General features: G+C 41.1%; 1 protein-coding gene across 3 annotated transcripts in view; it reads left to right on the top strand.

Annotated features, from left to right (window-relative positions):
* Nucleotides 1–8,386, top strand: part of dusp8a (dual specificity phosphatase 8a) — a 52,316-nt gene extending 43,930 nt beyond the window's left edge. For all 3 annotated transcript variants that reach the window (XM_074677919.1, XM_074677918.1, XM_074677917.1), the window contains exons 4-7: nt 3,713–3,879; nt 3,983–4,142; nt 4,445–4,568; nt 4,873–8,386. In XM_074677919.1, the coding sequence (XP_074534020.1) occupies nt 3,713–3,879; nt 3,983–4,142; nt 4,445–4,568; nt 4,873–6,088 (1,667 nt within the window). In that variant the 3' untranslated portion in view covers nt 6,089–8,386. The remainder of the gene's footprint in view (nt 1–3,712; nt 3,880–3,982; nt 4,143–4,444; nt 4,569–4,872) is intronic.
* The last annotated feature ends 14,643 nt before the right edge of the window (nt 8,387–23,029 follow it).

Here is a 23,029-nt window from a genome sequence, read left to right as displayed (position 1 = left end):
TGTACTGTGTGTTTATATGTACCTCTTGTGTGCTTGGATTGGAATGGACGGATGTGTCATGGTTGTCTTTTGGAGAATGTGAGGCCACGCCTCCTCTGGTTGTGTGTCTGCGTGGTCGTCTTTGATTTCATCTTCGACAGCTCACTGTCATCAACATCACTGGCCTTCCTAGGGGTCACCAAGGAAACTTTAAGCAGAGCGAGGTCAGGTGATGAGGTGACAATAACACATTATCTCCTGTGTGACTAGTGTCTATTAGCGCTGGCTGTGGAAGCTTTGACTTGACGGTGCTTGTACAGCAAATCAATTTTGGGAAAATTAAGGGCCTTAAAAAGTATTAAAAAGTCTTAATTGTGGTTTTATGAGGTATTAAATTTCATAGGTATTCAAGCTTTAACCCAAAAATTATCCATGAATATTTATTTTCCTCCTTGCAACTGTCCCCTGATTGGGACGTTAAAACATTCAGCGGATAAAATTCTAAAACAGAATAGAATAGAAAAGAATAGAGTAACTTTATTGATCCCAAACTGGAAAATTGTTGTGTTAACAGCAGAAATCAATGGAGTCAGTAGAAAAATACAAAAAGAAAAAAGAATAAAATAAAAAAAATACATAGAGACTCTAGTGACAATAAAATACAACAATAAGGATTGTGAGCGGTATAAACACCAGCTATAAATTAATGTCATTTCTAGTTTCATAAAGAGAAATTAAATACAACATTAAAGCCAATCACACAATCTCTGGCACATGTCCTAAATTTTAAAAATGATTAAATAATTTCTCATTTTCTTTGGCAAGTTGGCCTTGAATAACTGCTGTTTCTTGTTGTGGGAGTGTGGATAAACCTGCCTTTAGTTTCATTTGTTCTTTCAAGCTTTATTCCTCCTTTGTTTACATCGTTTCTGTAAAAATGTAAACTACAACAAGTAAAAAGTGGATACCAACAACAACTGAAAGTTGCGATAAAGTCTTAAAACTTTTTCTAAGGTTTTTGAAAAAGTCTTAAAAAGGTACTGAAATCAATCTCAGGATTTAGCATATGCCCTGTTGTAATTGTGTTGACGTAATGTCACTGTAATGTAACGGCCTTAAAAAGCAGGCAGGCACTCAGTCCTGCTCTCTTATCTCTGACCTCAGTCTCCCGTCATGCCAGTAACCCCTTACTCACTCAGTCTGCCAGCCTTCCTGCCATTTGAATGTTGATTTATGGCCCAATGAGGTCATTTCGAGTAATCACAGCGGTAATTATTTATCCAGACACACGGGAGATCAAACAACCAGAATATTTTTAGATGTATATTTTCATCCATGAGGTCACTTCCTTTCATACACACTTTCTCTACAGGGTTAAACACACACACACACACGGACACTGTCTCCACTGTGGAACGTCCTGTCTTCTGTCCTTCTAACAACTCTTCAACAATGTCCTCCCATTGAAAGGGAAATGGTTTGTGTGTGACGTGAGGCCTTTCCTGTTGATTTAAGAGTCTCCAGGAACTCACTGCTTCCTCACACAGATACAGTATATATGCCTGTGGTGGGGGCTATATGTAGTCCCATTTATTTTCTTTGTGTGTGTGTGTGTTTCTGTGTGTGTGTGTGTGTAGAGGCGGCTTGGGAACTGAGAAACCAGGAAGAAACCCTTCAAAGAACAACCCTTCCTCCCTCTGTTTTATGAATTACTGACACTGCAGCATAAGTAGATCACTAGAAAGACCCTCTGGTGGAAAGCGTACACTGCCAGTGCAGACTTAAGCCAGCATGTAAGCTACAGATGCCTTTTGAGTCCAAAAAGGTTTGATCATAGAAACATATTAGTGTTAGCTCAGCAGCTTTCCAACATGCGCTCCCTAATTTCTTCCCTGATAAATCACACTGCAAAAAGCTGAAATCTTATCAAGTGTTTTTGTCTTTTTTTAAGTAAAAATTGTCTTATTATACTTAATATGAGCCACTTTCAACTTATCAATCCAGAAAAATGTCTTGTTTCAAGTTATCAGAGTACAAAAACGAGGTTCAAATCACTTGTAACCAGTAAAAAGATCTGCCAATGGAACAAGAAAAAATTGCTTGAAAATTTCCTTGAGACTAGAACAATGTCTTAATACAAGTAACTTTTCTCTTGTTCCATTGGCAGATTTTTTTACTGGTTACGAGCAATACAGACCTCATTTTTGTCCTTAAATAACTTTAAACAAGATATTTTTCTGGATTGGTCATGTGAATTTGGCTCATATTGAGTCTAAAAAGGAATTTTCTACTGAAAATAAGACAAAAACACTTGATAAGATTTCAGTTTTTACAGTGTAGTTGATCACACTTGTGGGATATCTGTCCTTACCTCCACTTCAACCCCAATGTGGAGCACTGGTGTCATTGCTCCGATGGTTACCATTAATAGCTGGAAACACTCAGCCCTTCTTCACTTTGCTCTTAAAGGGACAGTGCATCAAACATGGAGTCACATGGGTGTATCAAACCTTAAGAGCAAAAACTGCTGTCCTCAGTCTGTTAAACCAAATCCTGCAGCTTTTTAGGTCTCATATCTGTTGAGTGCACAGTTCAGTCTGCTGACACTGTGTGCTTTCTGTTTAGCTGTGTGTGTGCGTGTGTATGTGTGTGTTGGCTACATGAATAGTGCAGCTGGGTGTGTGTTACAATGGAAGGCAATGTCCTGCCTGCACTGTGCTGTGTGTGCTACTTTAGACCAGTGATGTCATGTCTCACTCACTCTCACTCTGTGACCGTGTGTGTGTGTGAATGTGTGTGTATGTGTGTCTGTATGTGTGTGCACTATGTCCCAGATTGGGTCAGGCAGGACTGAACCTAGATTAGGCTCTAATCTCCTTTGTGGAGCTCAGGGTTTCCTTAAAGCACTCCCTTCAATGCTACCCGCTCCTTAGCGAGGTCATTACCCACTACTCAACACACACACGCGCGCACACACACACTTAAACCCCACTCCCCTTATTGGCCCCCACCCTGTAGTTATACAACCGCGGCTCTGCAGAGTAATGATGAGTGTGTGTGTGTGTGTGTGTGTGTGTGTGTGTGTGTGTGTGTGTGTGTGTGTGTGTGTGTGTGTGTGTGTGTGTGTGTGTGTGTGTGTGTGTGTGTGTGTGTGTGTGTGTGCAGCCTCTAAGGAGTCACAGGCAGTAAGAGTGAATATTTAGCATATGTTGGTTGCAAGATATGTAATAATTATATGTGATAAATGTTTGTGTAGATGTATATATGTGTGTGGATGTGTGTGGTTGTGTGTGTGTGTGTGTGTGGTTGTCGGGGGGATGTTACTGGGCCTCTGTCCTGGCCCTGCACCTGTGGCCTCTCTCATTCCCCCACCCTGACGCAATGCACTGCTACAGGACATGAGCTCATGCAGGAAACAGAGCCACACACGCGCACACACATATGCCAAAAGTGGAGCCGCCTGCCTCTTAAAGGGCCAGACACACACATTCCTGGCCGGCCTGCAGTTAACCTAACTTGCAAAGAGAGCCTCTATTCTGCCCCTGTTGCACTAACAGAACCCAGACATTGTAGCCCAGATTTGCTCCTGAAAGCCTTTGGAGCGTCTGGCTGCTCTGCCAATGGGGGAGCAACGCCTGCTGGGGTCTCTGCAGGGTTCCCAGTGTGTTTGGTTCTTTGCCCTGTAGAAAGTCATTGGAGTACTTAACCATTTTTTCTCCTCTTGTGTCTGCAGGAGGTTTTGCTGCTTTCTCCTCCTGCTTCCCCGGCCTGTGTGAAGGGAAACCTGCCACTGCTCTGCCTATGAGCTTGTCCCAGCCCTGCTTGCCTGTGGCTAATGTAGGGCCCACTCGCATCCTGCCACACCTCTACCTGGGCTCCCAGAAGGATGTCCTCAACAAGGTAGATTTTATCTCCCAAACTCATCGAAAAAAGGTTATTACTGTTGTTTAGTGGTGGAAAAAAAGCATACAAACATGTAAAACCTTTATTTTTGTCTCTGCAGGACCTGATGGCTCAGAATGGTATCACCTACGTGCTGAATGCTAGCAACACCTGTCCCAAGCCAGACTTCATCAGTGAGAGCCACTTCATGCGGATCCCAGTCAACGACAACTACTGCGAGAAGCTGCTGCCTTGGCTGGATAAAACAAATGAATTCATTGGTAAGAGGACAAAATAAAAACACAGCAATCAGGAAGTGTGTCTTAAAGAAAGTGAATCCCTCTCAAATGATGTGTTAAGAATGTAGTGAAATTTCATACATCACATCCGCATATTGTGACGGTTAATAAACGCTCACGTGCAGCTTAGCTAACAATAGCGTCAGGTGGAGCACATCCGCTCAGGTGACCCCCCTCACACTCAGTCAGGAAATGTCAGTTTGCCTTCAATAGATGTTGATTGTCTCCAGAGACTTTACCATGAAGACGTGCATTCAGACCTGTTTTTCCCCCCTCCTCAACAGACAAAGCTAAGGTGTCAAACTGCAGAGTCATTGTGCACTGCCTGGCTGGAATCTCGCGTTCAGCAACCATCGCCATCGCATACATCATGAAGACAATGGGCTTGTCATCGGATGATGCCTACAGGTAAACTTCCTCCTCCCATCCAGCACCAGCTGATCTAAGGTGTCAGCCCCAGTAAAAAAGAAACTCACCGTTGAAAGAAATGAAGATCACTTTCTCAACTTCCCCCCTGTCGTGGGAAATTAAATTGTTTAATGGTTGCCATGGTAATGAGTGTGTACAAAAGGCTTTGTTGTACAACACCGTCCCATGTGTTTGTCGGTAAAACTTTCCACACCTCGCTCCTTATTCAGTTCAGTAAACCTGATCATAAAAACTTTCTCCCTGCTTTCATGTGACTGATGTTTTGTCTTTCTCGTCTTTTCAGGTTTGTCAAAGATCGAAGACCGTCCATTTCCCCAAACTTCAACTTCCTGGGCCAGCTTCTGGAGTTTGAGAAGGGTCTGAGATTACTGCAGGCTCTAACTTCCAACTCTGACGACAAGATCTCTGAAAACAACACCAAGCAAAGCTCAGAGGTAAACGGATTTGAGATGAACGGCCTCCGCAGCAGCTATGACTCATCTGCTCCAGAGCCACACATCCCTCCAGAACCCAAACTGCCCTCACCCACCTCCCTCCAGCAAGGCTTCAACGGCCTGCACCTCTCTGCAGAGAGGATCATGGACACTAACCGGCTTAAACGCTCCTTCTCTTTGGACATTAAATCAGTCTACTCCCCAAACAGTCCCCGCTGCCCCATCATGGCACCCACACACTCTGAAGACGTCCCCAAGCTGTGTAAGCTGGACAGCCCAGGAACGGGCACCTCCAATGGTGTCTGCTCCCAGTCCCCCATCTCAGACAGCCCCAGTCCTTCAGATTCACCGTTCCCCTCACCGGGCAGCGGGGGCAGTATTGGAGGTTTGGGAGGAAGTGAAGGAGTCCATCGTTCTAGTTCTTCCTCCTCCAGACCAAGGAGGAAAGCCAAGCACTCTTCCAATAGTTCCCCAATCCACATCCAACCACACCAACCTCCACAGTCCCTCAACCTGTCACTGGACCACAAGAGCCCCAGCCTGGACGAGAACCTGAAGGGCTCCCTGCTCCTGTCGCTCCCCTCGCTGCCTACTGTGGGGTCCGGGGCCATGTGGACCAAACACAGAGACACTGTCCAGGCCACCACGCCCGTCACTCCTGTCACCCCTACCACAGATGCCCCCTGGCATTTTGGGGCAGTGGAGGGTGGAGAGGGAGACATGGAGCTGGGAGGAGGGGGAGGAGGAGGAGGAGGAGAAGAGTCATCAGTGAGGTTTGGGAGCAGCTCGGCGTACGTGCCGTTTGGGTGCAGTGAAGGTGTGCGGTTACGAGACAAGTCCCAAAGGGAGAAGCCTTCTGCACCACCGACGCAGAGAGAGCACCAGGATTCAAAGTCTTCATCTAAGAACAACAGCGGGGCGGCGTCAGAAAAACAGTTCAAAAGGCGCAGCTGTCAGATGGAGTTCGAGGACGGTATCTCTGAGACACGGTCCCGAGAAGAATTAGGGAAAATTGGGAAACAGTCGAGCTTCTCCGGGAGCATGGAGATCATCGAGGTGTCCTGACAGATAATGGACCTGACAGGAGCTGTCTCTTAGTGGCAAAGTGGACCTTGTTAGAGGGAGGGAACAGAAAAGGCTTTTTGTACTCCCCTCACAGACAGTGTTAAAGACTCTGACAGAGAGAAGTACAAACAGAGGCAGAGAGACGTTGTGAAAGGTTAGCATGTAAGCTAGCTTTTACAACTGGATTGACAGAACCTGTGATGTGGCTTGAAGCAAGCCTGAACCCTCCTGAGCTGATGCACAAAGCAGAAGAAAAGTTTGAGAAGTTTGGGGTGAAGGGGTTGGCTGAAGGTACTGAAACTGTTAAATCCTCTGAGCTCTGTCGCAGTAAAAAAAGAAACAACCCAGAGAACGTGTCATGCTGCATCCTTACTATATAAAATATCCTTATTTTGACAGAGTTTGGACAGTGCTTGCCTGCGGTCAAATGTGGTGTGCTTCAGTGGGTGTACAGCTTGTGATTTGAACCAAGTCCCCTCCCTTCATGTGTCAGAAAGCCTCAAACCTCGCACGGCCAATTCTGCACCCCCCTCATCCTCCCAGTGCCACTGACTGTGCATCGACAACAAAAACAGACTCCATAACGGCACCGTCTCCACACATCCCTGCAGCACAGGGCAGAGAGATCCCAGGACTTAAACTGAAAGGCGGTACTGTGTCAAACTATGAAGGATCCTCAGCAGTTTGTCGCTGAAAAGACTCCGAGCAACAAGCAGCGCCTCCCTTCCCATAAAGCACAGCGTTTCTCCCTTCTTTCCAGTGTTAACAGTGTAATGGGACTGAGGTTTGAGACCCCCTAAACCCCTCCCACTGCTCCCAGTCACCACGTATGGTCACCACTGAGCATGCACCAGAAAGGCTGGCTACAGACAGACAAATACTATATATACAATATGAATATATATAGCAATTTTAATGGACTCCTATTGGACTGTTTTTTTGTTCAGTTATAGTTTTAATTTATTGTATTGGTTCATTCTGGTAATGAGAAATAATATAATGTTTTGTGGATTTATTTCTTTTCTCTTTTGTTGAATTATTATTGTAATTATTATTATTTGCTGTATGGTATTTATGAACACACACAAACAAATACACACATTCAACAAACTCAAGAAAGCAATACGTGCTGTTCCTTCTTTGGCGAGAGTGAAGAATGACTTTGAATTTAATGCACTTTTCTTCTTTCTGATAACCAACCGGTGACATGATATCCTAAGAGACGACTTTCTAGTGTCCGAGAGAGATCGACAGCAACAGGATCTCTGTTTGTGTATCATGATGGTTTTATTACAGCTGTGGTTTAAAAAAAGAGTTGGTTTAGTATCCACACACATGTTAGTTGCTCATATACAGTAAAAGCTCATCTGCCTGTGTCATGAGTTTGCAGAGTAACGCCAATATGCAAGACACAGACTCCTCCAAGTGTCCTCTCCAAACCAGCTCCACTCTCATCCTGGACCCGCCAAAGCTGAAACAAACCAACACACACACACACACCCCTTCTTCTAAATGCACTTACACTTATTTTCATACATATACAACTCTGGCATGACACACATCCTTTTGTTCATTCTCAGGGGATCTTTCAGTGAGCCAAGCCCAGCGTTGGGTACACCGCTGCTGGTACATCAGCACAATGCATGTCCCAAAAGCTCCCTTGCTTTCTTGCTTTGTCTTTTGTTTTATTTTGTTTTAATTTTTTTAAACTTTTGCTCTTATTTCTGGTTTTCCAAAGCATTGATACAAACAGCATAACACAATGGAAAGACAAAAAAAGAGAATCTCCAAATCTTGAAGTGAAAGAAACGAAAACTCTGCTCTCCTGGTGCGAGATGTTTATTTATTTATAATGTAAAAAAACGTGTTTTATTTCTCCTTTGACCTTCAATTAGCTTTTCTCTGACCTTTGACCCTGAGCTGCTGCAGCTACAGTAAGTTCAGATAAATATCCCCCTCAGAGGCTTAAGCATCCTCTACTCTCATCCCCTCTTTTCCTGTATTTTTAAGAACTGTTGTTAGAATTATTTATGACATGTAACAAAAATGATGCAGGCTGTCCCATTTGCTAAATTGTTATTAAATAATCATTATTATTATTGTTATTATTATTATTATATTATCATCATGTTGTGTAAATAGCAACGCATCTAAGAACACTGATGAATTTAGATGAGTTTTTAAAAGAACATCCTGATACCTTAGGCTGCTTGACGCAAAAATACCTCAGGTTCTATTGAAAGGCTTTTCCTTCCCCTGTACATGTTTTGTGAAAATGAGACGAAAATACAGACATGACGAAATACAATCTGCTCTCTGCTCTTTTTCTTCTTCTTGTGTGCTTGCATGGGGGCTGAACAGGGCTGGGAAGGGAATTCAAACAGACAAACACAACATTACGACATCCCGCACTTCTGGAGTCTTCATATTGATTTTGTGTTTAAACAGCTCCTCTCTGTCCACACACACAACACAGCTCCATTGATTTTTCCTCTTACTCAGACAGAGCCACGTGCGTCAGTATGCTTCTGGGGAAATCAATTATGAAGCAGAGAAACTGCATTAAAAACACCTACATCATAATGAATTTTATACCAAGATATGGTTAACAAAGGGAGACACAACCCTGTTTACAAAGCAGTCACAACTCTTTAAAACAGACTTTGATGATTTACTAATCATTTACTTCCTGTATCTAGTAGTAGTTAAAATATAACATATCAAGCAAAAACTGTATGCTCTTTTAAATTCAATATCAGCAACATGTTTCAAGAAGTTGGAACAAGGACAAAAAGCACAAATAGTTGCCTTGTGCCAAGAAAATAATAATACCAATAGGAGCATCTCTTATCTGCTTAGGTTGATTTTGAACACGTTGATAACATGACTGGGTATAAAAGTGCAACAGTGAGAGGTAGAAATGGAGGGGAGGAAATTTACCCCCCTGTGTGAGACTGCATGAGCAAATAGTTGAGAAATTATAGAATAAATTGTGATTCCATCGTCTACAGTAAATAAAAAACATCATCAATCTGGAGATATGTCTGCGTGAAAACGAAAAGTTTAAAAACCAATACTGGATGGCTGTTATCCTCACACCTCAGGAAGAACTAGAAAACAGATAAGACTGCATAAAACCACTGCATGGACCCTAAATCCCATTCCAACCACCGTCTGTGAACAGAGACCATAAATGCAGGTTGAAGCTGGGGAGGAAAGCAGGACTTCTTTGGGTCTGGGACCACTCAAGATGGACTGGATTTTTCAAAGAAAAAAAAAGAAACCACTTCTGTTGCTGGGGAATAATAAAATTATGATCACTACATGCACAGCAGTTAGGGGGAAAAAGGATCCCCAGCGTGCAAGGCATAATTTGTATCTGTGTCCAAGGCATGGCCATTTAACACAGTGGGATCTAACAGTTGTAGTTAGTTTTGTTATTTTATAAATAAATAATTTACACAAAAATGTGTTTAATATAAATAAATGATAATAACAAAATAAAAATATTTAATAAACATAATTCATATTAATTGGTCACACAAATAGATAGATAGATAGATAGATAGATAGATAGATAGATAGATAGATAGATAGATAGATAGATAGATAGATAGATAGATAGATAGATAGATAAAAAGATAAAAATAAAAAGTGCAGGCCAACATGCCTTTTTACATTTCATCATATCTTATTGTCAAAGAAAAAGAAAACAGCAACAAATGAAACTGATTAAACTCCTGTTTTTTCACCACAACCTAACCTTTGCGAGTTGGAATTGAAAGACTGGAGAACAGTTTAACCAGGGGAAAGCTGCAATGCGATGAAAAAAGAGATTCGAAATTTAGTGTTCAAAACCAAATATTGTGTAAATATAAACGCATTAACAGCAAGATAAATTAAAATGGAGAGGGTTAGCTTTACAGCTAGCTTGCCTGTGTGGTTCAAATCCATTAGTGACAAAATCAAAAGGGTTCCTCCTAAGCTGATTAACTGATAAATTGACGGTTGTTGGATGTAAGAGTCAGGAAAGTTGGGAAGAGTAGTGGGCTAACCTAGCATGTTATTTATAGTACAGACATGAAAGCCTCTTTGTCTTTGTAAGACAGCATATAGGTACATTTACCCAAACTGTAACAGTTCCTTCAGACCAGGGGTGGCCAACCAGTCAGAGACCAAGAGCCACAAAAATGACTGTGGTACTACAGAGAGCCACATCACGCACGGGGTCTTACAAACACACTTCCTCTCACACACAAAAACAAAATGACATAAAAAGAAAATCAATACATTTCAAACTTTCAAAGCAAGATTTATTGTGTTTGTAAGTGTGTTTAAATTCGTACTAGAGAAGAGAAAATGAAACTTAAGTAGCAATCTGTATAAACAAGCATTGATCAGCACTGATCCCAATGTTGGCATCAGTATATCAATATTTTAGATTGATCAGTACACCACTACTCTTAACAATATGTATTTTTATGAATGGATCAAAGAGCTGCACACTGAAAGGCAAAGGGCCACATGCGGCTCCGGAGCCGCAGGTTGGCCACCCCTGCTTCAGACAGACAGTGAGGATGAACAATAAAATAACTCAGGAGACAAAAATAAAAGTTTTCTGTTTGTTTTAGCAAAGTGCTTCTCAACAGAGGTGCTAGAGGTGTGCTGAGGAGTGGCCGGGATTAATGACCCTACAGGAGGAAAAGATCCTCTCACAAACCATAGATGGAAGAATATAAACACCTATGAGACAAATAAAGGGACCTGAGAGCTGCGCCTTTTATGTGCGTCACCCTGATGGTTCCTGTCTTGTTTCACCTTGACTCAATGTCTGGATTTATCTCTCTGCTTTACTGTCTAACACCAACCATACATACACATGTCTCTGTGCTCCACCTCTTCCCTATTCTGGCTGTCTCCTGGCAAAGGGGGGGTGGACTGTTTGTTAATGATGTGATGAGTTTGAGCGGTGTTTACCTCCAGGGGCTGAGAGAGCAAGGTGAGGCAGTGGCGTGTGTGAGAAACAGAGAGACAAAGGGAGGTATTTGCCCCCAGAGGACACTGAGTACATCAATGCTACAAAAAAAACTGAGTCCAAATCCAATAAAGAGGGGGGCTACACCCAAAGTCCCATCAGTGGTAGCTTGCTTACAAAGGTAGTTTTGGTTTCATGATGTAATGCTGGGAATTTCACCGCACGCCTCCTAACATCATCCTGCAAACAAAGCAACTAAGCAACAACATTCAGGTCAGTCTAGCCTGAGTAAACCCTGTATTGTTTTGGTCGGATGAGCCAAAGGGGAGTAGGAAATGAGGCAAACTCTCTTACACACACACAAAAGCCCTGAGCCTTTTAAGTAGCACAATGCTGTCCTAACAAGCATTTCAAGGAGTCCAATGCGAGACAGGCAAAGGTAATGGCATTACCAGCATCTCCAGCTAAGTCTCGGACCTCTTTGGTGTGTGTGTCTATGTTTTCATGAGCAACATTGGAATTCCCCACGAAAAGACCACCAGTAATGGAAAACAGAGTAAATCTCACTTTCTCACTTCCATTCATCCCAAACGTAGCTGTAGCATGCTGGTGTGTGCATTCATCACCTGGATCATAATAGATAATCCTTTCACAATGTGCTTCCTTTATTCAAGACTATGTGAGTGTGTGTGTGTGCATGTGTGTATGTGTGTATTAGCTTTGTCAAGGTGCCCTCTGTTTGTATTATATGGATCTGCAGCTCAGGTTACCTGACTGTCTACAGTGTGCTGTGCTGAAGTCTGCACTTCTCTGCAGGTTTCTTGTTGCCAAAGTGCCGTAGTCCTTCGGTGGCCTGAAATAGCTTCCTAATGCTTCCACATCTCGTTTATGTAAGTTTCTGGTTGTTATCTTTGTAGCTGCTTGATTACTGTAAGTGTTCTTTGTAATCTGAAATAAATGCATCAGAAGGATTCATACAAACAGATGCACATGACTACACAGGTTTTATCAATGTTTCCATGTAGGTCCATGTGTGCATGAATGCAACCACTGGTGATAAATGTGTTTGCATGTAAACTGTACTTTTCTGTGCTGCACAAAAATAAGTGATGCTGAGACCTTAAAGTCAGATCACTATACCAACTAGAAAAGCACTCAGAGAGCGCAGACCTCCACCAACATATTGTGATTGTCACGCAACACTTTAGTCTTACTTTAATGTTATACTCTGTTTCAGCAGACTGTCTGCTACAATGTGGTGTTAGTTGTAGGTTTGTACAATAATTTGTTACCTGACAGTGTTGAAAATCATGATGACCCAGTACATGTTTCATATTCCAGATCTTAGCACCCAGAATATTGCCAGGATCTGGATCATACTTTTACATCTGTCAGAAATGATGGTGACCTTGTCCTGTATTGTTTTGTGAAGCAATCTGACCATTTATCATGGAGTTACATACACATACGGTAAAAACGTCCCTATCTCACAATGATAAAGAATCCTTTAAATAAATCCTGGATCCAAATGGTGATCCAGATCACCTCCAAAATTTGATTACTTCTTCCTCATCCCGTTTTGAACATTTTCTGAAAATTTCATCAAGTTCCATTTGTAACTTTTTGAGTTATGTTGTTCACAAACAAACAGACGGACAAACTCTCCCAAAAACATAACCTCCTTGGTGGAGGTGAAAAGTAGAGAGTGATCTTACACAGGGTAAAATAGAAATATACATAAATAAGTGAGTGGATTAAGACGACAACTCTCCCAAAACACATGACATCCACGTCTCCTTTTAGAAAACTGCAAATAAAGAGAAAGTTGGCAAAAAAACTACCTCAAACATAAGAGTAGCTGAAGAATGAGGCAGTATAAACAATTTTAACAGTCACACACAATCAATATAAACTTTTGTCTCATTTAAACACACACACAAACACAAAAAACTGTGATTTTTATGGGTGTGTATATGACCTATTACATATTTTTCACTGTAAACTGGCTTGTAGATGCCTTTCTTTGCAGAGTTTGCATGTTCTCCAGAACATGCTCATCAGGCTGACTGGTCACTTTAAATTCCCAGTTAGTGTTGCTGGTTGTCTGTCTCTAAGTTTTAGCCCTTGTGATGGGGAAGTGACTTGTCTTGGATGCACTGCACCTTGCCTCCAGTGACAGCTGGGATAGGCTCAAGCACCCCTGTGACCCAGAGAGGAAAAAGTGGTAAAAAAAAAAAAAAATGGATAATGCAGACAGTGATGCCTTCAAATGTGTTTGTTTGAAAATCCAATACATGTTGCATTAATAAAGGCCAATATTTGAAGAAAGAAGGCCTTTGGGGAATTGATACTGGCTGATACTATGCAGAAAAAAAGTCAAATATTGAGCATAAATTTGTTTCAGGCTCAAGTCATAGGATGGACAGTATGGCCATTGTGCAATCAGAGTCTGCGCAGCAGAAAAGCTGTGTGGAGATAGGTGACCAATAAAAGTTTTTTTTTTTTTTTTAAGAGAGTATAATCTCTTCTTGGCTGTCCTTCCTGACATATCTTACTCTACCTGAAAATACTGAGCAAGAACAGCAGCTGTCAATCATCATTAAATTTGACAGAAAACCACTTTTTTAATCTCTAATAACTAATGAAAAAGACATTTTTCAAAAAAAGAAAAAAAAAAAAAGGATTTGAAAACAGTGCAGCCCAATAATATCTTTACACCCCCACAGACTACAGATGTGAGGAACATTTCTAAGAGGGGTATTTAGTTTTTCAAGTTCCTCCTCAGCTAATCTGGAATGACTATGGAGACAGAGTTTTTGACTTATCCTGCAGCCAGCCACCAGGGGGAGCGGTTTTTGTGGCAACCTCATTTTGAGCCAAGCAAGATGATTTTTTTTTTTTTTTTTTTTTTTTTACAGTCTATGACTAATACAAGCATATTTCTCATCAGTTTGTCTTAAGCTTTATTTATTTATTTATTTATTTATTTATTTATTTATTCGTTTATTTATTCGTTTATTTATTCGTTTATTTATTTATTTAAATATTATTTATTTATTTAGATATTATTTATATATTTATTTTCATATTAATTATTTATTTATTTATTTATTTCTTTATCTATTATTATATGAATAAATTTTCAAACGTCAGAGTGCCTGTATTAAACCTGTTATAAGTTAAAGGGGCTAAGGGTTGTTGGAAAGAGAAGTCATAGACGCTGCTGTAAGGAAAGTGCACATTTTTTGAGCTGCAAATTGTGCAAAGCTCCCCTATAGGATGAAGATGTGCAGTCAAGACTCAACCATTACATGAATTTATCCTTTATAACAAGGATGTGGAACAAATGCATACACAGCTTTCTGTACTCATAAGTGTGTTTGTTTATGTTAAAGAGACTGCATGAAAGATGACGTTCCAGACCAGTGTGTTGATGCATTTATGCAACAAAAGCTCATTAAAACTAAATACAAGGTCCATTTCATTAGTAAGTTTATCAGTGTGTCTGTGCGAGTGTGTGCGTGTGAGATAGAGACTGGGAGATAGTGTGTATCCTTCCTCTCACAGGGCTGATGGGTACCAGACGTATCCATGCTGAGGAGCTGCCTGGCGCCTGTTCCCAGGTCTTCTATATGGAAACAGTTAGGAAGCATTACGTCAGCAGAGTACAGTGCACACACTCCTACTCCACATGCACACAAATACACACATTGCAAACACACACATGTCCACAACATGCTAAACTTTCTTCTTCTTCTTCTTCTTCTCCTCCTTGTGTTGCTCTTTCTCACACTCATCTCAAACACACACTCATTAAACTTGCTTGCTGCCCGAAAGTTGCGTCAGCACAGCATTCCTTACTTTTCCACGCGTCACTAAGGATGACTGACTCCAAACAGCATTTCTTGCCCTTTTTTTTCCATGGAAAACTCTTGTCCTTATATAACCCTGAAGTCTGGCAGCCTGCTCGTCCCACTATTTCTCCCAAAGACTCCACTCTCTTGCTCATCCCTGTCCATCTCTCACGCAGATGAGTGAAAAACTTTGTGCTCTGTGGTCTTGCAGGCCGGGAAGCCTCTGGTTCTTTTCCCTTGTCCTCTGTGCCCGGCCAACAAAAGTGGCATGTGTGTTTGATATTCTGTTTGTATTGCACATTCAACTTTCGGTTGATTTACAGCTCACCGAAGAGAAATGATCTGGATAAATGAAAACAGAGGGATCGTAAGTGCATTTGTGCTGCAGCAGGCAACAGTTTTTCATTGTGAGTTTAGCAGAAGGAATCCCTTGCTGGCTCTGTAACTCAGCAGGCCTCAGGTAATCCAGTTTAATGCAGTTAGTGTTGTCATGGCCACCACCTGTCTATCACACACTACCGGACAAGAGGGGGCGTCTAGACTGGCTGATCTTTGGTAAACAAAGAAAGGTGGAAGTCGTGCTGTCTGGGGCTTTTGATACCAACAAACGTGTTATTCAGGGATACTCATACTTTATTTCAGTGCAGAACAGACACTGCTCCAGTATGATTTCCATCTAGGGGATGATGAGAATGCAGAGGTTTGAACTGTGCATTAGAAAAGTCGACTCACTCATTGTGATTACTCAAGCAGGTGTTGTGTAACTGACTGCTGCCACCTACTGCCGCCTCCCCGTCAGACTCAGCAGCTAGTGTTTGTCCTCTGACAGGAAGGTGAGAGGGGATCGATACTTTTGTTCCAACAGTCGAGCCAGCAGCAGATTGAATGAGCGGCAGGGTGTTTGTGCTCAGGTTTCGCTTAGATCCTGATATCAGCAGCAAAACAGAATGAATGGAGAACCAGAGAGGGACAGAGAGAGTGTGTGTATCTTCATTTCCTTTCTGCATGAAACTGTCAAGCTGCCCCCACTTCACTGTAAATGAATGTGTGTGTGTGTGTGTGTGTGTGTGTGTGTGTGTGTGTGTGTGTGTGTGTGTGTGTGTGTGTGTGTGTGTGTGTGTGTGTGTGTGTGTGTGTGTGTGTGTGTGTGTGTCAAAGTGCTGACTAAAGCAGCTGCTGTGCTGACATCTGTCTCTGTCTGTCTAATGGTGAACAAACTGCACCTCCCTCTCTCAGCCCCATCAGCACTCTTCACCCAGGTCCAAACAACACTGATGCATCGACACACTTACACTCGCTGCAGTTAGACAAACACAGCAGTGGGTATCCCGTGTCTCTGTGTCTGCACCTTTAAAACCACATCCTAAACCACCACAGAAGAAGAAAAGAGCTTCACTCACATAAGGTCACTCACCAATTTGTCCCACCAATGAAACTTACTGCCCTAAATAAAAATGTTTTCTGTGTTATTCATTGCTAGGTTTGATGCTTAACAGAGAGTCACCAGCAGCTTGATTTTAATACACAAAAAAGGGGATCTGGGTAACAGGGGATATTTTTGCATTTTGTAGATCATGGAAGCTGCACATACTTCTTATACAACCTTTACTCTGAAAAGGTGTTTCAGGGTTTTTTTTTTTTAAAGAGGGGTTAAATTAGATTAATTGAGCAATATATCACCAGCTATTGTATTAGCAATAACAGATGATGGTCATCTTGCCCCCCTAGGAACGCCCTATGTTCTCACAGCCGTATGTTCCCACAGCTCTATGTTCCCACAGCTCTATGTTCCCACTGACCTATGTTATCACAGACTCATGTTCCCAAGGCCTTATGTTCCCATAGCCATATGTTCTCACAGCCCTTTGTTTTCACAGCTCTATGTTCTCAAAACCCCTATGTTCCCAAAGCCCCATATTCCCAAAGCCCTATGTTCCCCAAAACCTATGTTCCAACAGCTTTACGTTCCAACAGTCCAATGTTGCCACAACCCTATGTTCTCACAGCCCTATGTTCTCACAGCCCTATGTTCTCACAGCCCTATGTTCTCACAGCCCTATGTTCCCACAGCCTTATATTCTCACAGCCCTATGTTTTCAAAGCCCTATGTTGCCACAACCCTATGTTCCCACAGCCCTATGTTCTCACAATTCTATCTTCTCACAGCTCTATGTTCTCACAGCCCTTTTCCCACAATCCTATGTTCTCACAGCTCTATGTTCTCACAGCCCTTTTCCCACAATCCTATGTTCCCACAGCCCAATGTTCCCACAGCCCTATGTTCCCACAGCTCTATGTTCCCACAGCCCCATCTTCCTACAGCCTTGTGTTCTCAAAGCCCTATGTTTACACTGCTCTATGTTCTCATATTTCAAGACTATTTTAAACAGACAATTAGGTCACATGTGCCCACAGTCTTAAAATCACAAGACAAAGTAAAGTTGGCTGATTAAAAAATGGTATTGGCGGAAGCAGTACCAGGTTCGCTCCTGTTTCCCTTGATCGAGAAACTGCTGGGAGAAACGAGACACAAGGGAAGCTTTTGTTTGTTTTCTTTTAGTGAGGTGAAAATTGGGTACAAACCTGCCACAAAATTCAGCATATTTTGAGTTTGAAGTTTATGCTCTACAAAGTTATTTTTTCAGTACCTTATTTTGCCATCAAAAAGTCTGCTTTTGCACTATTTGCAGACTCAACACAGAGGTGCTCAAAAAGAGACAAATGATGCAGCATCCATATGATGATGAACCTATGGACAGCAGTATTGCACATGATAGCTTGTTTAGCTTATCCCATAAATAATACATGTGCATTTGCAGCAGCAGGTCCATGGAGACTGCCATCTTGCTCCACCATGTTTATAGAGCTGCACAGAGTGGACAAACTAGTTAGAAGCTGAAGAAGAGCATAGTTGGTAAGGTATTGGTGTTTACAGATGTGGTGGTTAAAACGGACAAAGATGATCATACTAAACATGCATCCCAGTCTATCTATCTATCTATCTATCTATCTATCTATCTATCTATCTATCTATCTATCTATCTATCTATCTATCTATCTATCTATCTATCTATCTATCTAAAAACAAAAATGGTATTTATGATCTAAGGCTTGTTCATCAGAGTTTTGCTTCAACAAGCACAACGTGATGACTTTTATCAGACAAAGACTGAATCTGACACACAACAGACTGTCTGCTGCTGACACACACACACACCTACACACACACTGTGTGTGTGTGTGTGTGTGTGTGTGTGTGTGTGTGTGTGTGTGTGTGTGTGTGTGTGTGTGTGTGTGTGTGTGCGCGCGTCTGTGGCTGTTGCTCTGTTATCATTTCTCCTCTCTCTGCCCATGACCTCAGAGCCACATGCAAGCTATTTCTGTTCACTTGCTTCTGGCTGAAATGACTTCATGTCTGATGTGCTTCAAACAGAAAGAGGAGAGGACCGTATCACTGTGTGCATGGAAAATACACTGCATTAAAACATGATGCTGAAACTTCTCCTGTCTGCGACTGCTTTTGGTTTGATACACCAAAGAAGAAGAAAGAAAAGGCCATGCAACTTTTGGAAAATCCCCAAATCCTCCTGGTTTCACTCTTCAGCCTCTTTTTTAATCTGCTCCATGTCCCCACAGGCTCCCATTGTCTTTACAAGTCTGAGTTTAATCTGAAGTTAGAATTCTGTCTGCTTGTTTTCTTCCTCCACATCTCTCCTTCTTTATAGGATGGGGGTGTCAGAGCCAGGTAGGTCTGGAGACATGAGTAATGTGGCTCAGACTGACTCATACGCCAAGACATCAGCCGTCAGTGTGGAGCCAGAAATGACACAAGCACAAGCGCGCGTGCACACACACAAACATACACACACACACACACACACACACACACACACACACACACACACACACACACACACACACACACACACACACACACACAGATTATACACGACACACAGGCAGACTATGTGGTGCCGACAATTTGAAACTCAGCCATGCAAAGGGGCCATTATCATCACCTCATATAAAGTGATCATTATTGAGAAACTGAAAATGAATCCATTTGTGATGAGATCAGACTGCTAACAGTAAACATGGCTATGACACACACAAACAAGTTTGCATGAAGTCAATAAATGCACTTTTTTGTTTTTTTGTCTGAAGCTTGAATTCTGCTATTTTCTGTCGTGATGTTTTGGGGTTAACGTAAGGACACGGAAAGTGAGAGCTGTGTGTCCCATGGAATCTTAAAAACATATGTTCCCATCTTCTTGTTTACTTAGATAAAACCATACATACATATGCTCCTCATCACATCTATTAAACATTAATTATTCATACAAGAGTAATGTGAGGTGTCTCCGTTTTAATGCCTCCTAATGGCTTTTTGAGTTACCGCTGTTGGCTATGAATAAATCATATCAGTCATGGTGCAGCCAATACCTCATTCACCCTGCAGCACTGAGCTCATCTGCAGGTGTGTGTGAGTGTAAGAGTGTGTGTGTGTGCACAATGATTCTGAATGCAATTAACAAGATTAAGATGAGGGTAAATCTTTAAGTGGGTTTCTTTCTTCTGCTACCATTCTTGAAATTCAAGGTCAGCAAAGCAAACAATAGGCCACAGGTGCACCATGCAAGACACCAACCACGATAACCAAACAATATTACATCTTTGTGAGATGTTCACTGTCTTTTTGTTGTTGAGTAAGGGTCACACACCTTATTTTGGCTGATATTTTGGTCCATCATAATAAGGAAGGCGTGTGTGTTTGATCTACCCATATTGCCCTAAGTTGAATATGGTGATCCAGTTTAAATGCACAAGATTTGTGAAAACTTTTAGATCGTCACCGATCCATTTTTAATTTTTTGCTGAGCAAGCAATGACAAAAAAAGGAATGGTTGTGTGGGGATAGTACAGTGGACCATCATCTGCATACAGTGTGATTTTGTCGGAGTGGTGTCTGCAATCACTCCATTTTAAACTTTTTCTTGAATTTTTTCTTCTTCATTATATTAGGTCAAGGGAAAGGAAAAAGACAAATTGTGAAATCAAAATGTGGTTTTTAATTCAGTTTTATGTTTCAATAATTCAATAAAATGTTACAAATTTTTAAAAAAAGGGAATCACTCAGTTGATTCATGGTATGAAGTGTAATGTTTTGCAAGAACACAAACACATTCAAGCTTAATTAACAACTATTCATCACATATGAACTCAAAGCATGACAGGTTTCAGTTGTTGGCATGATTTAATTATTATTATTTTTTTTTTACGTTTACTTTTATTCTCACCTGCTCTGTCTCTAAGGTTAGGTGATGACGAAAGCTGAAAGCTCTGAGCGCTCTCATGCTCTGTCTCTGCACTGTCTGTGATGATGTGAGCCGGAACATATCGACCCCTGGATGGCTCAGTATTGACAGGCGGATGGATTTCAGGAAGTGACCTTGGCTCACTCAGATGAGCACCTGACCAGAGGATGGCTCGTTTTTCCACAGAGCACCTCTCTGGCACCAGCCGGAAAACACACTGCAGACTGAGGCCTGGCTGGGAGAGGTAAACACAGCGTGTTGTGCTGATCTGAGGTCAGTGCTGAGTGGGAAGAGGTCATTGCAGTTATCTGAGATGATGTCATGTGTTTGAATGGGAGCGTGTGTAATAAAGACGGGTGTTAACTGCCTGTGTTACTGGTGCAAACAGAGGAGATTTTAAAAAATGTGATAGCTATCAGTAGCAATGTCACTGTTATGTTCAAGTTTCAAAAACAGTGAGCCAAGATTTTCAAGCCAATGAAGCTCGAATGAATTAAGTGAGAGCATAATTAATCACAGAAATCGTTTTTAGCAGAGAAAAACACAGATCTCTGCCTTTCATCTCTTCTCACTACTAAACTTCCTCAGCCGGCGTGGTGTTGTCATAGATACTTAGATGTGCCGTAAATCAATCTAGTGCTGGTGGACCCAAACTGGAAGCTAAGAAGTAGCAGTTTAAAATAACATGTAACCAGCAATATTGACCCTAATAATCTTATTTTAAAGTGTGGATTAAGATCAGGCATATTTCTAGAGGAAGTCTTTTTCAAGATCACTTTCAAACTTCTCACAGCCCCTTTAAAACAACTGGCACTAGATGGCAGCCCTGTGGCCAATTAAATTTGAAGCCCTTTGTCAAACTTGTGAAGGTTTTCCCTCTAATTCTTGCATATTCTGTAAGTCACTTTGGACAAAAGCATCTACTAAATGAAATTGTAGAAATGTAGAATTGTGACAAAAAGTAGCTCCTTCTAATCACAGTTAGGTTTTGCAGCCATCAAAACATGTGGTTACAGCTCAGTAAACTGTACTCAGTTACATAAAATTAACATAATACTATCATTTTTGAAATGCTTATGAAATCTGAGTTTCAATTCTTCGAATATATTATTTTCACAGCAATTGTACAAGCCAGAAGTCATTCTATTTTGGTCTGATACAACCTTTTAATTGGACTTCCTTTATCCAAATATTTCTAATATTTTTATTGTTTACTTCTTATTTTTGAAGGTCTGCTCCCAGTGACTGCCTTAGTTTATTTTTTTACTCCATCAATTTAACTCCCAATTAGCTGATTAAATATTGAACATTTAGATTGTCAAAAAAAAAAAAAAGTAGAAAGGTTGGGTGAAACTATTTAAATTATAGCAAATAGAATAATAATTCCTGCAGCTACTGATGTATTTACGTGTGAAGTGATATTTGTCATTTGTTATTTCTGCATCTGACTTTATTCTTTTTCAGGATTTAAAAAGAAGTTCACTTAACAGACGTCTGGGGCATCAAATAAGACATATGATTAAACAAACACTGCCACTGTGTGGCTGTTTACAGCACTACAACAGATGAGAACAACCCAAAGCCGCCTGTGAAACAAATCAAACCCCGCCCTCCTGTAATCTGGTTGGTGGCCTGCTGAGCGCTCGGGTGTAAAACAGCCAATCATGTGTCCCTGCCTGCTGTTAACAGGGCTCGTGCTCAGGAAGTCATCTCCGTCACCTGTATGCTCCTGTTATTAATAGAGGATGGAGAGAAGTGAAGAGGAGGAGAAGTAGAATAGAGAGAGGAGAGGAAGTCACGGACACAGATGATGGGAGAGAAGAGTATGACAACCACACGGCTTACTGTAATGGATGGTCAGAGGGAGACAGACAGGGCGACGGGTCTGGGAGCCGAACAGTCAAAGTATTGATCTAGATTAGAAAACTGTACTATGCAATCAGGGAATGGAAGAGGGGGAAGCAATATTAAAGGCCACGTAGAGTGTAGGGTCAGGGCTCAAATAAAGGCAAGGGCACCTGATGTGTTATTATAGGCTATCTGGTAAAATCCTGTTGACAGGAAAAAAAAAAACAAAAAAAGATTAATGATGTGGTCACATGTGGGTCTAATGGATATATATATATATATATATATATATATATATATATATATATATATATATATATATATATATATATATATATATATATATATATATATATATATATATTTATATATATATATATATATATATATATATATATATATATATATATATATAATTCAAAAATTCAGTGATTAAATGCTCTCTTGCTTGAATGGGATAATTTTTAGGAGTTTTTAGGAAGACAAAATGAAATGTTTCACACACCTCTGCCCAGACTGTGTCTTGGGACAAAGAGCTACACACCTGATAGTGAATCATAATTTCTGCAGTTATACATGGGTCACCTGCTGCTTAGATTCACAGAGAGGGTCAGTGCACATGGGGGCCTTTTTTGTTGAGATTTACAGCCTCAGCTCGTTTCCTCTCGGCTTGCTCAGAAGGTTCTTTCTATTCTATTCTATTCTATTCTATTCTATTCTATTCTATTCTATTCTAAAGTACTACTAATTTCCATTCTATCATTTGTAATTAATCATCCCTCTTACCAATTGATATATACATCAAAAACAATTATAAACTACATGAGGCTTACTAAAGGCAAAGACGTACTAGGATTTACTGGTGGGCCCCGAGTGACGATACTTAAAACAGATAAGAAATGTGCATCTTATTAGCACAATACAAACTTATTAATAAACAAAAACTTGA

The sequence above is a fragment of the Halichoeres trimaculatus genome, unplaced genomic scaffold (assembly GCF_033239565.1).
Source record: "Halichoeres trimaculatus isolate MK-OKI-2021-1 unplaced genomic scaffold, fHalTri1.1 fHalTri1_scaffold_10, whole genome shotgun sequence".
Classification (NCBI taxonomy): Eukaryota; Metazoa; Chordata; class Actinopteri; order Labriformes; family Labridae; genus Halichoeres; species Halichoeres trimaculatus.
This window is presented reverse-complemented; position numbering and strand designations above follow the sequence as displayed.